The sequence below is a fragment of the Lycorma delicatula genome, chromosome 13 (assembly GCF_047948215.1).
Source record: "Lycorma delicatula isolate Av1 chromosome 13, ASM4794821v1, whole genome shotgun sequence".
Classification (NCBI taxonomy): Eukaryota; Metazoa; Arthropoda; class Insecta; order Hemiptera; family Fulgoridae; genus Lycorma; species Lycorma delicatula.
The window spans coordinates 50229366-50245198 of record NC_134467.1 but is presented as its reverse complement, the minus strand read 5'-3'; the positions used below and the strand labels follow the sequence as shown (position 1 = coordinate 50245198).

The 15833-nt window shown below is 31.4% G+C and overlaps 2 protein-coding genes across 2 annotated transcripts in view; one reads left to right on the top strand and one right to left on the bottom strand.

Moving 5' to 3' along the window:
* LOC142333550 (uncharacterized) overlaps positions 1 to 15833 on the top strand; it is a 144535-nt gene that overhangs the window by 113421 nt on the left and 15281 nt on the right. The window lies entirely within an intron of this gene.
* Positions 11633 to 12899, bottom strand: LOC142333986 (uncharacterized). The gene has a single exon (XM_075381642.1). It carries the CDS (start codon positions 12897 to 12899, stop codon positions 11775 to 11777), a length of 1125 nt encoding a protein of 374 aa, XP_075237757.1. The 3' UTR covers positions 11633 to 11774.

The window sequence follows — 15833 nt, the reverse complement described above, 5'->3', positions numbered from 1 at the left end:
CAAATGGTAGTATGATGATGCAAGATCAGGACTATATTGTGGATGCAATAGATTTTTCCAGCCCAGCTCTCGATTTGCTTGACAATTTAGCAAATACATGTGGAATCTGGTACTGTCTAAGACATCTCTCTTATCGGTTGGTTAATTCTCATCGCGTTATCTCAGTTACTCGGCATAATCTTTATGGTTGTTGATAGTAGAGGTCAAAATTAATTGTTCACCATGGGCAATAGTTCGTTGAACGATTACTTTTCTGATTCCATTACATACACCATGCCATTTTTTTTTTTTGGGGGGGGCAATCCTGGTTCTGCCATCATTATGCAGCTTCACCTTGCTTCAACTATAACCTTTTATGTTATGGATTGTTAACACAATCCATTTTTCATCATCATAACCTATTTAAAAAACAGTTCAATTTTGTTCTGTTTTAGCAACGATTATAAATTCGATCCATTAAATTTTACATCGTTAAAATCATGTGGCACCCTAGCATCAAGTTTCTCTTGTAATTAGCCTTCTTAAAATGGTTTAAAACTGTTTAACGGTCGACATTTAGTTTGTTATTTGTATCACATTAGCTAATGGCTTGCTTAATCTTGCTATAGTTTTATCAATTTTTTTGCTAGGCCTGAATCGCATTCTTCCCTCAGTCATAATAAAATTTCAAAATGTTTCAAATTTCTTTTTTGATTTTCAAGATGCAATAATTTTTATAAATAAAGTAGTACATCATAACCTTTTGAAATCACGCAAGTGTTCCCAGATATGATTAATTTTAACAGACGTTTCCCCCCCTATTTTCAAAGATTGTTGCGTTTAAAAAATAGCATGCATATAATTAGGTGATATTTTATTTCTGCTTTTATTTTGTACTTCCTTTTGCATGTGTTTTGTTTATATTATTTATTCAATTCTAAATTATATGAATGAAAATTTATTGTAATATTAAGATGTGTTTATTTTATTAACGGTCAGAATTGTGTGTGTGCGTTTAAAAAAGTATTTTTTTCTGTTATGAAACTACCAACTTTTAATATTTTCTATATAGTTTTAATAAGCTTTTGTTATTATACTATGGAAATAGAATAATAGACATGTTTTGTTCTCTGCAATAAATGGTAGTCGTAGAAAAATTGATAATTTTCTCATGTAGTGTGACTTACTGGCTGATCAATCAGTCCAGTGTAGTAACTGTTTTGTTGTACTGAACGTCATGTCTTAAATCAAGCCTATCCTTGAAATAGGTTGTTAAGATCTTGCCTTTTGTGTAGTAACAGCCATAAAATTTGCTTTGATATTTTTGAAAAATATGATTGATGGAGGTGCCAAAGAAGTGCGCTCTCAAGTACTCAACAGTGAAATCATATAGATGTATTGAGCATAAGTACAGGTTCAGTCGGCGATTGGAAAACTTTAATCTAGAATTCTTAATGCCAGTTTTGTAAAAAATTGTCAAAAATAGGAACGATCGGTAAGACAATAGAAATCTTTGAAAGTCTTTGTTACAAAGTGAAAAAATAATTTTGTGTGAAACTATCCCCAACAACACATTTTTAAGCGATTTATCTTTAAGACAGACAAATCATACTTTATGGTATAGAAATGTTCCTAAATGTAATAAGTATTGTACAACTAATTCATAAAATTTTTGGATTTCATATATCAGAATTGTTGAAATTCCTGGAATTAGTTTACAACAACAGTAAACAGTTAACAATTCTCAAAATTTTATTCACCCAGAAGCTGGGAATGCACATACTCAGATCATTGTCTTTGTGGGTGTCGACTGATAGTATGTATTGGATTATGTGGTTCAATCCAGAACCTCCTCGCTTCTTACTGGTGTGAGCTTTTATAGGAGGAAAGATATTAGGCCTGCAATCTTTTTATAAATGAATTTTGATCTATATAAATGTCTCAGAATAAGACTGTGTGATTTAAGAAAACACACTTCTAAGTTAGGTTAGGAAGTGTTTTTTTCTCAGTTTTTGAGTGAACGTTGTTTATAAAACAAAGAAAATTTGATTTACGAATATATTTTATACACGCTAGTTAAGAAACATGTTTTCATTACTTCATTAGCTCTATAGAGAATATTTAATTTGACACGGTTATTCGTAGTATATCGGAATGTATTGACCATACTTCAGAGACTGATTTAGATTCATAATAATGAACAATAAAAAGTTTGTATCAATGGATCCTCTATCTCATTTTCCATCTGTCTGTTGTTTTGTGTTTTTTCAATAAAAATTTATACCTTAAGAATGGATAGAGATATTTTAAAGAATTCTGGTGTACGTGAACCCAACAGTATTTTCTACAAAGTAAATAAGGCCATTTTAATTTTTCAGTCATCAATAGTTCTGTATAAAACAAACATGGCATCTGAACAAAATGACATCTTATTTATTCAAATTGGTTGATAAACTGTTGAGATATAGCTAAAATTTTAAATTGGGTTATGAAAATTATTCGGTAATAATAGAAATTAATTTAATTTTAATTCAGTCAGTAAAGGAAATGAAAATATTTACAAAATTATCAGACTAAAAAAAAAAAAAAAAAACAGTAGTGATAAGAAAAGTTTTATTATACCAAAATACAATCAATAGGATGTTGATCTTAAAATGTCATTTCAGGAAATAATTCTATATACCAAACTGAAGAAAAAATGTACTCTAAATATTTTATATAAAATTTTCAGTGTGTGTTAAGTATTTTTTTTTAAAGTGTATATATATATATGTACACATACACACACACACACAAAGATTAATATATATTATATATAAAATATACTAACAATCTTTCACTTGTTTGTTTTATCTTTTATATTTGCTTCATCCCACCCCATCGGGAAGGGTAGTTTATTCACAGGTTTTTTAATGTTAACCCAGCAGTTGGTCTAATGGTGAACTCATCATCTGAGTTCAAATCAGTTTTTTTAAAGTTGAGAGTGTAAGATTCAAATCCCAGTAAAGGCAGTTACTTTTTTACAGATTTGAATACTAGATCGTTGTATACCAGTGTTGGGTTTCAATTAACCATATATCTCAGGAATGGTCGACCTGAGACTGAACAAGACGTTCATTTCATTTACGTTCATACTTAGATCATTCTATGTTTAAAAACCATGAAAAATTTCAAACATGTGTTCCTATTTTTAATTTTTAATATTATTATTAGAATTAATGTTGTAGGTACACCTGGTCAAGGGATCTTTGAAGAATGTTATTTCTTTCATGTTTAAGTACATCCCAGCTCTCTGATTTGAGTTCAGTTGGTAATTAATGTTTACTGGTCCTATGAGAGAATGCGAGGCAACTAAAATCTTTGATCATTATTGGCTCTTAATATTTTAACTAGTCACAAATACACACCTCTCCTTAATCTATAATAAGTATTTTGAATTAATTGTTTTTGTATTGAAAAAGTATTATTGTTAAGTTATTCATATTTTTTTATTTCTCAAAAAGTTTGTTCTATTTTTTTCTTCAAAATTTCAATAAGACTTATAATATTGATCCCCTTAACAAATAAAAAATCTATTTCCAAGAAAAGTACTAAAATAAATTGAATATTCATAAAAAATACCTTTTTTTTAATGAAATTCTCAGAAAATATATATCAGATAGATATTTTTAATATTTATATAACCTATAAGACAATAGTCTAGACGTAAGCAATAATTGGAAAAAAAAATTGAAATATGTTTATAGAAAAACTTCAATGGGATTATCAGAGGAATTTCTCTGTAAAAGGAAAGAAGTTTTAAAAAAATCATACAAAATGGTTCATTTGTTAAACATAATTCAATATTCAATAATACAAAATTTAAATTGAATTAAGTAATGATCCAAAATTGTTTATCAAGTTACATAATTTTTTTTATACAGAAAATAAAAAAGATGGGATGTTCTTTTGTTTGAAAACATATCGTTTTATCACATTAACAATATTTACAACGACCAGTCGGTTATGAATTTCATCTGTTACCTCTTTTCAATTAGTAACGTAAAATTATGTTGTCGATTATAAAATTTGTCATCTCCATGATGAAGCGGTAGCTTCTTTACCTTTCATCCAGAAAATGTTTGTTGAAACGAGCCATATAGTAGATAAATGGAATAGTAGACAAAATGAAAATTACTGAAGTAAAATTATTTTATAAAATAATTTTACTTCTTCAAAAGTTATTTCAAGATAATCCATACATGATATGTGTTGACATGGTCCAAAAGTCATAAAGTAGATCGTTCAAGAGTTTATAATTGTTGTTTTTCAGATTAAAAAATATACAAGTGATCGCAAATTATTCAGTGCATTTTAGGTATGAATAAAAAAATAACAAAGCAGTGTACTTACATGGATGTTTTATTGTTGAACAGGGCTTTTCAAACAGTTTTGTTTACTACAATACTTAATCTCTAGATAGTCAGTTTCACACCCTCTCGTTATGAAGAATCTGTAGTTCCGTAAATTACACCTTCGATTCTTCTTTTTAGTTCATCGATATACCCCCAAAAAAAGACATAAAGTGGCATAAGATCAGGGGATGGAGGTGGCCAGGAAATCGATCCGATCCCGTGTTGAGGAAACTGTTCAGGTCCGGTAGCTAGTTCGGAACATGTAAGCTCCAGTCTGGTATTGCACAATCCTTTTGGAAGTAAACTTCGGGTTGCCGATGTCCAATTTGTGGTTTGCATATACCTGTAATGCATCTAGATGACTAGTGCTAGTCGGCTTGACGAAAAAGAATGGTCTGATCGCTTTATAAACAGTCGGCACATGCCAAACATTAATTTTCGGGCTATCATGTTGAACGGCATGAGTGTTCTTGCCGCACCAAATCCAACAATTGTGATTGTTAATATGACCAGAAATATGGAAAATAGCTTCACCAGAGAAGATTACTTTGTCTAAAAACGCATTATCTTCGTTCGCTTTATCAAGAATGTTCACAGAAAAATTATAATTGTGTGGTTTATAGTCATCTTCGATCGCATTAATCGACTGAATTGTATATGAATGAAGTTTTACGAACTTGTTTAGAACCTTCACAAATCTCAATCGTGTTTATACCGATTCTAAACTATGATGACGAGTCAATTTACCCGTGCTTCTCTTAAAAATTTCTCTTGCTCAATCTAAAACTTCCCTCAGAGACGGGGTACTCTTTGTGTATTTATAAATTGGTGACATTAGTATCACCATTTAAGAGTCTTTATTAGGAGATTGTACTCTAAACAAAAACATTTACAAACAGCAATAACTGATCCACTTTCATGAAGCATAGTATGCCCATTGCTCAACTGATGATACCCTCTGTCATTATAGCTCGCCTGCTTGTTCATTCAAGGGTCAGCCAATATCTCTAGTACCTACATTAACGTTTGAAAAAATCAATACGCACTATATTGCTTGTTCATTTTTTATTGACTCTTAAAATCCGCCGAATGAATTACATTCACCTGTATAATTTCATATAAAATATGTACATACTTTTACATACGTTTTGTACGTTTCATTTCTTGTCTTCATTCATAACACATTTTACTGTTCTAAAAAATGAACGGTTAAATTTTTAGACGTTAGAAATTTAGATCAAATCGTAGATGTTGCTTGACTCATTTAAAGTAAAGGGGTCTTCAAAAGGCTTGATAGAACTGCTGGAATTATTGTCCAAATAGCAGATTACTTTATGAAGAATGCAACATAAATGCAGGGTAAGTCTATAGGTTTGTTCTTTCATATTTTTATATAAGAGTTAGATTTGATATCAAAATCTTTTGTATGCAGTAGAACATTTTTCTGTATATAGATTATTTACAGCTTGGGCTATTCAGAGAATTTGAATTTTAAAAATAAAAAAAAATTTCCTTAATTATTCTTAATTTAAAAAAATTAAGAAGTTATTATGAATATCAGCACAGAAAGAGCAAAATATTAGTACAGCAGACTTTTCAGTGGTAATCCAAAACTTTTTAATCCAAACTTCTCAGTAGTTCAAACAATTAATTTAAGTCTACTTAGCCGCGACATCACAACTTGAAAAATTTATCATAAAAAACTCCAAAAAAAAATATACTGTTTGAGATAACAGAAAACAACTTCTCTTTGGATAACTATTAGCGAGTTTTAATGTTATTTGATTTGAAATAAGAACATAATTAACTCTTTCATTGTTTATAATTTTTAGCTCCATCATCCTTATCGAACGAATTATTGACAAAAAAAAGAAGAAAAAAGTTAAGTGTTTTTTTTTTTTTAATTTTAATTTATCATTATGAATACGTTCTGAAATTTATTTTTCCAAAATATTGAGTAGTTTTTAATTAAAAAAAATGTATGAGAAAAATTACACTAATCAATAATGATTTTGTTAAATGAGAGCGTGAGTAACTGATTCTTATAGTATTTTTCATGCTGATTTCAAATATATCAGAATTTTTCTGTCAGGCTTAGTTTTTCTGTAACTACCATTCTTATTTTCAGGTAGTGTCATGCATGAACTCCATCCAAAGCATAGTATTTTTTGAATGTATTTTATTATGTTATTTATCAACTAAATAGTTTTTGTTTATTTATTACAGTACCTTAATTATTACATTGTTAGACATTAGCCATCACGTTTATTATTTACACGCTAATTAAAATGAACAAGAATGTGACTCATTCTTCTTCCTGTTTTCATCTTACTATAAACATATCATCCGCTCATCAGTTATTTCTGTCGTGCAGATTAGGAAATATTTTTAATTCTTATTCAAGTGCCACTTTTCGTGTGTGTAACATTCACCTGTGTAGCTGGCTTTTAGATTTAAGTGTATATGTTGTCCAGTAAAGTGAGTGTATGTGTATTAAATCAGTATGTTTATAGTGTTAATTTTTAAACAATATTAGTTATTGTAACGTATTAACAATGCCTTGCAGTTGCATTAATCACCAACCAATTTCTTCTACATTTGTGTGAGGTAACATTGAAGTCTCAGAAAAGAAATAACTCCACCGATAAAAAAGCCATATGAACTGTAATTTGGATGTAAATTAGCCGATCACGACAAATCTTGTGCTCCTTGTATTTGCTGTGCTTCTTGTGTAACGTTGTTGACAGGTTGGCTAAATGGATCTCAGCACATGCCGATTCCAATGGTTTGATAAACTGAAGGATCACACTGCAGACTGTTTTTTTTGGTGTAATAAAAATATCTGGGATAACTGCTAAAACTAGACTTACTATAAATACCCTGATATTCCCTCTGCCATGCGGCCAGTACCGCATAGCCAAGAGCTTGCGATTGCAGTACCACCAGAAACATGGAACTTAGATGAAGATGAAAATGTTGAATGTTGTGCTGACTTATCGGGCGATGAAGAAAGAGATCCAGATTTTTTAGAAAATAGATGTACTGAACCCCCACTTAATTAATCGGTAAGAATTTAAACATTTCTTCTCTCAGTACGAAAACTTAGTACACTGTATGCAATGATGTAGACTTTTCTGGAAGCTCTGAGACATATGCACCGTCTTGAAGAATGGGAACTTTTTATTGACTCGTTAAAGCCTAGTTTGAAAACTGTTATACTTCACATTGAAAATAAATACCGATCAATACCGTTGGCATATGCTGTTTGCATAAAAGAATCTTATGAAAAAATGAAACTTGTATTAAGCAGGAATTCATTTTCATTTATTTCCTCATACTGGATTCAGTTTGAGAAATATTTACAGCGTATTTGTAGAGATCTGAAAGTAATAGCGCTTTTATTTAGACTGCAACTTGGATACACTAAGTTCTGTTGCTTTTTGTGTGAGTGGGACAGCAGGGATAGGAAAAATCATTACATAAAAGAGCAGCGGCCAAAGAGAGATACTGACTGTAGGAGAGAAGAAGAATGTTGTTAGTCGGGCATTAGTAAAATCACATTTGGATTTTTTCTAATGATTAATTAACATGGAGAACGCTTTCGCCAGGAGATATTTATTATGGAAACACAATACCGGGGAAAATGGAACCCAAAAATGTTAGCTGACAACTGTTTGAATCTAAAGAGGGATCTACCTACAGCAAAAATCCCAAAGAAATAGATTTTAGGCGAGTACAAAATGCATTTAATGTATTGTCATATTATGTTCACCGTACATTTTTTGTTTAAAAAGAAATTTCAATTACAAAAAGACTGAGCCCAAAAGAAAAAATTTATTAACATATATGAGATCGGCATAAAAAATACTATGAGAATCAACCGTTCAGTCTAATTGACAAAAATTTTAATTTTGTTGACCGCTGTTATTTATAACGGGCTATTTCTTGATTCACTCATTGTTGCCAAACTCTGTACCGTGTAAAGTTTTGCGAGGATTGAACAATAAAAAATGAAATTGTGAATGGATGGTACCTTTACTTAGTGTAAATCCATAATCAAAATTAGAAAATGAAAAGCTGTTAGTTGATTTACACAAAATTGTTTTAAACGTGACGGCTGTTTCGATACACAATACCTTCTTCAGATGTTGAGTACAGAATACTCTGCATTACAGTTTACGGAGTACTTTCCAACTCGAGTTTGAATAGCTTTCTTCTTTTTAAGCGGGGAGGATGATATCGTGCACCAGAATTATGCCTTTTAAGAGAGAATGAAGAATTCCTTCCTTATTACTAGTTTCACTTGAATTTTTACATCACAATAGTATGCTCTGTCAATTGTATGCTGTTCTTCACATAATCAGTTATTTGGGCCTTTATGTACCTAAAGCACAGACGGCATCGCTTTAATTGAAAACTTACACTGACGCAGAGGTTTTTTTCCTAGTGGGCAAATTCAAATATTCCCATTCTATACTATGACATTTGGATAAAAATAATTCAAAATTTTATGAAAATTATAAAACCAAGTTTCATCACTATTATTCAGTCTATAAAAACATTATCCTCTGCTAAAATTTATCGTTTAAGTTTCACACAAATAGTGAATTTGAGCGTCTGCAATTTTGGGTCGATCTTTCACAGCTACAATTTGTATGGACGTATATGTAAGTGTTACTTTAGAACATTCCACACTGTCATCATTATTACTATTTCATAGCTGGCCTGTGTAATAGATTTTTTCAGACTATGCAGGAGAGACTCTCTGCACATTCAACATTTCTTCAGACCACCTCGGTCATCCTGTACTCTTCCCCTTTTCTAGTTCTTTCAAATTGTTTATGCCGATGAATGTTATTGCCGCTTGTACTTTGACAATTGCACTTAATCTGGAATGCATGTTGAACTGTAAAACAAAGATTCAGAATTAACAAGCTGCAAAACACAGAAGGCTGCCTGTTAAGGAGCAGAGATTTTTGCCGGTGATATTTGCAGACAGAAAGATAGGCAATCAGTCTACGACCGTACATGCAATTAAAATTGTCCTTTTTATCGTTTGATTCTAGCCTTAAATAAACAGTCCACCTCATACCAAGATATATAAAAAATTAATTCTGTGATATTCTTTTTTACACTTTCTACACCTGTATAATGTAGAATATATATACATATATGTTCAGAGAGTCAAAAGTACGGTTAATTCCTCAACAACTTTAAAACCGTTCCAGATAGAATACCTTAACTTTCAGGATAAGGTATCGGTTAATTACTTTACCTTTTCAAGAGAAATAAAATTTCAGCCCCTTCTTGAGAGTGGTCTAGTGGTTGTAAACTCAAACATTTTAAATGGTAACACCCTTTGTGTGATATCAAAGGTCTCTTTAAGACAAGAAAAATGATATAAATAAAATGTCTGTATGATTTCTGTAATCAAAATGGTGACAGGAGAAGGTTTGGATTTAAAAAAGTTACTAAATTTACAAAGTTGAAATAATAAAATTAAATAAAAAAAGATTAAACTGAATTAAGTTAAAAATAAGAAAAATTTTATTTTTTTACACAAAAAATTGTTTTTGTTCCAATTTAACGAGTAAATAAATATTTTCCTAATCATGCTGATCAGCTGATCATTGGATCGGTTGACTAATTGATTTTGTTTACTTTTAACTGCATTTGGAAGCCGCTTCTGTTATTTACTTCTGTTTTACCTTTTTTGTAATTGTTTAGTGAATTAATTTTTTCTGTGCTACCTGCTAAGGTTGCTATCATGTCGCTTAGTGAACAGAAGAGGGTCACACTTTTAATGATGAAGGGCTTTGGTGATAAGAGTTAGGTTGTATAATGAAGTTTATGAATTGTTGAATAGCATTTAATAATGATAATGTTATTTCAAAAGGTACAGCGTCAAAAATCATCAGATGGCTTGAAGGAACAGGGAGCATTAGTGGGGAAAACCAGAGAGGCCTAAATCTGCTATAATAACTAATCGCTAAGAGATTATATAAGAATTTATTGAGAATCCTCATTCCTCAGCAGCTTAAGAACATAAAACACAAACCAAATTTCAGCGATTTGAACATTAAAAAGTGAAGATTTCAAACCCTTCAAAATTAGTCCGGTGTAAGAACTTAAAACTTTCGCAGAACTCAAAGTTCTATGAAATTATGTTGTACAATATTTGTGCAGACCCTAATTCATTAAACGACATAGTTTTTAGTGATGAGACCACATTTTTTTTAAACAACAATGTAAGTAGCGATAATTGTCGATACTGTTGTTATTAATCCACACTGGTATCGTGAGGCGCTTAAACAGTATCCAGTCAAAAGTAAATGTACGGGTAAATATTGTCGGTATGAGTGAGAGGGCTTATATTTATCCATGGAAATTTAAACACAGTGAAAATGAGACTTTGTTTCTCAACCGTATATTCAAAATGTTGTTGGCCCCAACGTCCAAAACATTTGGTTTCAACAATATTGTGCCCTGCCTCATTTCAGTCTTTAGAAACGTGAAGGTTTAAATGTATTCTTTCTTGGAATTGGATTGCTCAAATAGCATGTCCAGCAAGATCACCTACATTCTATGGAGCTACTTAAAAGGTATTTTTTATCATAATATGTCCCAAGATATCTAATCTAATTTACTAAATAGAATTTGAGAATCGGTACAAAATATCATTATTGAATCATTGAATAGCGCAGTATCATCCTTTACAACTGACTGGCACACTGTCAAAAAAACAGAAAGAGGACATTTCAAACATTTATTAAAATTAAATGTAGGCAAATGTTGAGCTTAATAAATAATTTTTTTTAAATAAATTTATTTTATAGTATCCATATTTTATTTGCAATAACGATTTCTTAAATTATCGATGTAATTATTTCAAAATCTAAATTTTATCCCATCACAGTTTTGGGTACAGACGTAACACGAAATTTTTTTATTTACACCATTTTTCTTGTCTTAAAAGAGACCTTTAAAATGATGTTTTACACAAAGGTTGTTAACATTCAAAATGTTTTGGTTAACCCATGGGCCATCCCCCAAGAAGGGGTTAAAATTTTATTTCGCTTCAAAAGGTAAAGTAGTTAACCAATACCTTATCCTGAAAATTACAGTATTGTATCTTGAAACGGTTTTCTTGGAAATGGTTTGTTGAGGGGTTTCCATACTTTTGACTCACTCTGTGTACCGGTAATAGTTTGGAAAGTGATGGAAAAATGAGATCAAAAATAATACTCCGATATTTTTTTTAGTTATTTCATTAAAAGTTTTTATTTCATGAATTTATCATTGCTTGAATTTTATACATCATTAAATAAAATATATGTTTTTTTTTTTCTTTTAATATAATGTATAAATAAAATTTACGACCTTGTAAATCATAATAAATAATTATAATTTTATTTCAGAATTTTTATTTGATTGTTTCTGTAACCTTATCAATTTCTTTTCTAATTTTTTAAGTCTCTGTAGATTTTTTCTAATATTTTCGATAAGTTTATCAGATACAATATAGAATTTATCTGATTTTTCTTCATCTTCAGTTTCTGAATTTGAAGAACCATCATCTTCATCTTCTTTGTCTCTTTTACGGTCTTTATCATCTTTTTTGTCTGTATCGTTATAATTTTCTTTGGTTCTTTTATCATTATAATCTTTTTTGGTTCTTTTATCATCGTCTTCATCATCTTCATTGACTCTATCATCGTCTTCATCTTCATTGCCTCTTTTATCATCGTCTTCATCTTCATTACCTCTTTTATCATCGTCTTCATCTTCATTGCCTCTTTTATCATCGTCTTCATCTTCATTGCCTCTTTTATCATCGTCATCATATTCATTGGCTCTTTTGCCATCTTTTTTATCATCTTCTTTGGCTCTGTTACCATTGTCATCATCTTCTTTGGCTCTTTTACCATCATCTTTATCTTCTTTGGCTCTTTTACCATTATCATCATCTTCTTTGGTTCTTTTGTCATCTTTGGTTCTTTTATCATCTTCTTCTTCTTCTTTGGTGCTTTTACCATTGCCTTCATCATCTTCTTTGGCTCTTTTATCATCTTCATCTTCATCTTCATCATCATCTTTGTCTCTTTCATCTTCATCTTCTTTGGTTCTTTTATCATCTTCTTTGTCTTCTTTGGTTCTTTTATAATCTTCATCTTCTTTGGTTCTTTTATAATCTTCATCTTCTTTGGTTCTTTTATAATCTTCATCTTCTTTGGTTCTTTTATAATCTTCATCTTCTTTTGTTCTTTTATCGTCATTATCTTCTTTGGTTCTTTTGTCATCTTTGGTCCTTTTGTTGTCATTATCTTCTTTGGTTCTTTTGTCATCTTTGGTTCTTTTATCATCTTCTTCTTTGTTCTCATCATAATTATACTCTTTCTTAATGTCCTCTTTTTCATCATATTCCTCATCTTGGTATTCATTTGATTCAGTATTTCCTAACTTTTCCTCTTTATTTTGTTCTCTATAATCTTTGTAAACAGATTCATCATAATCATAGCTTTCCATATTACTACCTGTAACAAAAAGTTCTTTTATATATATATATATATACACGAGGTGCGACAATAAAGTAATGAGACTGATTTTTCTTTGCAAGATGTGGCAACCCTGCAGCTTGCGTAGGCACACCATCTTTGACCTTGGTCTATAAGCTGTCCAAGCGGCAGATAGAAGCAACTGCTCAGTCGTGAGTTGTGCTGTAATAAGTGAACACGTGTTTGTGTCTCTCATCACAGAAATGAAACCGCAAAATATTACACAACAGTATGCCATTTCTTTTTGCGTTAAATCAGGTGAAAACGCGACGACAACTTACGGTAAGCTTCAGAAGACTTTTGGAGAGGAGGTTATCTCAAGAGCTCAAGTTTTTCGGTGGCATTAAATTTTTAGCGAAGGCAGAACGAATGTTGAAGATGAAGACCGCAGTGGACGACCATCAACCTCACGGACAGATGACAACTTGACCAGGGTGCGTGAAATCGTACGATCTGATCGAAGATTATCCGTGAAAATGATTGCAGATGAACTCAACATCGATCGAGAAACGGTTCGTCTAATATTAACTGAAGATCTTGGTATGAGAAAGATTTGTGCAAAAACGGTCCTCAAAAATCTCACACAACAACAGCGAGAAACACGGAAAAATGTGGCAGCCGATCTGTTAGAGCAAACTGAAATCAATCCAGATTTGTTGAGCCGTGTTATCACCGGTGATGAAGGTTGGTTTTTTCAATACGATCCAGAGACAAAACGCCAAAGTTCGCAATGGTGCTCAAAGGGATCACCCAGACCAAAAAAAGCTTGCATGTCAAAGTCAAAAGTGAAATGCACGCTTGTGTGCTTCTTCGATTCCAAGGGAATTGTTCATAAAGAGTGTGGGTGCCTCCTGGACAAACAGTTAACCAATATTTATACAAAGAAATTTTAGAAAGACTTCGTAAATGAGTTCTTCGTGTCCGTGCCAACATTGCTGATAATTGGATTCTGCATCACGATAATGCGCCATCCCATACTGCTCTGTCGGTACAGCAATTTTTAACCTCAAAACAAATTTCAGTACTACCGCAGCCACCTTATTCACCAGATATCGCTCCGTGCGACTTTTTTCTATTTCCAAGAGTCAAAATGGCGGTCAAGGGACACCATTTTCAAACAACACAAGATTTCCAAAAAGCTGTGACGAGGGTCTTGGAGGATATTACAGAAGATCCGTCAATGGCAGAAGCGCTGGAATAAGTGTGTGCAATCAAAGGGGAACAACTTTGAAGGAGACAACGCTAAACATGACTAAAACGGTAAGCAATATTTTTTTTCACATCAGTCTCATTACTTTATTGTCGCACCTCGTATATGGACACACATGTACAAGGTCTGTTCAAAAAATATTTGGCTGTAAGCTGACAAGAAGGAAAAAATGTATCTGTTGGCTTACATTATTAATTTCCTTCAAGATAGCTCCTTATGAATCCATACATTTCATCCGGTTTTTTTTTTGTACCTAATTAGCTTTTATGTCAATTTGTCATTATCTTTTCTAAGCTGTTAAACCAGGATCCTTTCGGTGGCATCTCCCGCCTTGAACTACCAGAGATCACAAGGAGCTAATGTCTGATGTTTAAGGTTAACCGGGTACCTAATGAATTAATTATTCAACCAAGAAATCCTGAATTAGTTGTGGTAAATGAGCCGGTATATTCTCATGATAACTGCCACTTACATCTAGCCTTATGATAATAACTAGGAATCTTATATTTTTTATAATCGAAACAAATATTTAATCGTTCACTTTCTGCTGGTGTGAATTCACGCATCATTTTGACATTGTTGTTCTGCATTTACCTCATTTATGTTTTCCTAGAATATAATGAAGACTCCCATTGTAATGACTGAATTTAGTTTTTTTAAAGTTTGAATCAACACTTTGATTGAGCTCTTTTTCTTTACGTAAAAGCAGCTTTAGTATAAGTTTTATATCCCCTCTTCACATGTTAATATTACACATGTCAGAATCGTTGTTAATCCCAACACTTAGCAAATTTGTCAGTTAGTCGGCTACTGATCTACTGTTATCAAACAGCATATTTTATTAATGATAATCAGTTTTCAGTTTATTAGCGGCCTACACCGATCACGTTACTGAAGGTTAGTCATTTTTAAGCCTTTTAATGGCGTCTCGCATCATTAAAATGTGAAATCTATATAGACCATTTATAGATTCATTTCAGGTATTACTTCAAAGTACGTATACCATCTTGCGCTTAAATAAAAATGTAACGAAGCATATCTTACAGAAGTTCTTATATCGCTGCGTGTCTGGCAGCGACCGAATCGCACTGTGAGGTTACAAAAATCAAAAATACTTGGCAAAAATAAAAATCAACCGACAATGATAAAAATAAATATTTCAAAAATTTTATGGATATGTGGAAATAAAAAATTTGTAGTTCATCAGATTTCATTCAAATTCATACATAATTCTATTATTAGCGGTCATTTCAATCGATTATATATTGTGATTTTTGAAAAATAAACAAAACAAAATTATTTTATGAAGGTAGATAACATTGCTAAGACGGCAGGCAGCATTATAAATTATATTTACACATTACATTTTACAGTAATATTTTTAAATGAAAAAACTATAAAGTAAGCCCCAAAGCAATATTTTTAGTAGTTTTTCGAAAAATCTGAGTTAAAACACACAATTTTATGTTTGGCATAAAATAATTTTGTTAAACGGGTATTTAACACGTAAAAGTTAACAAAATTCTAAGAAAAATGATATATCAAAGTCTATGAAAAGAAAAAAAAAGAAAAATTTGAAAAATGTAAAACTGTATAATTTATATAATAGGCCCTTTCACACTAGAATTGTCACGGACAATTCTACGACTTACCTGGACTTTTATAAGTGGAAATGGTAAAGAGCTTATAATAAAC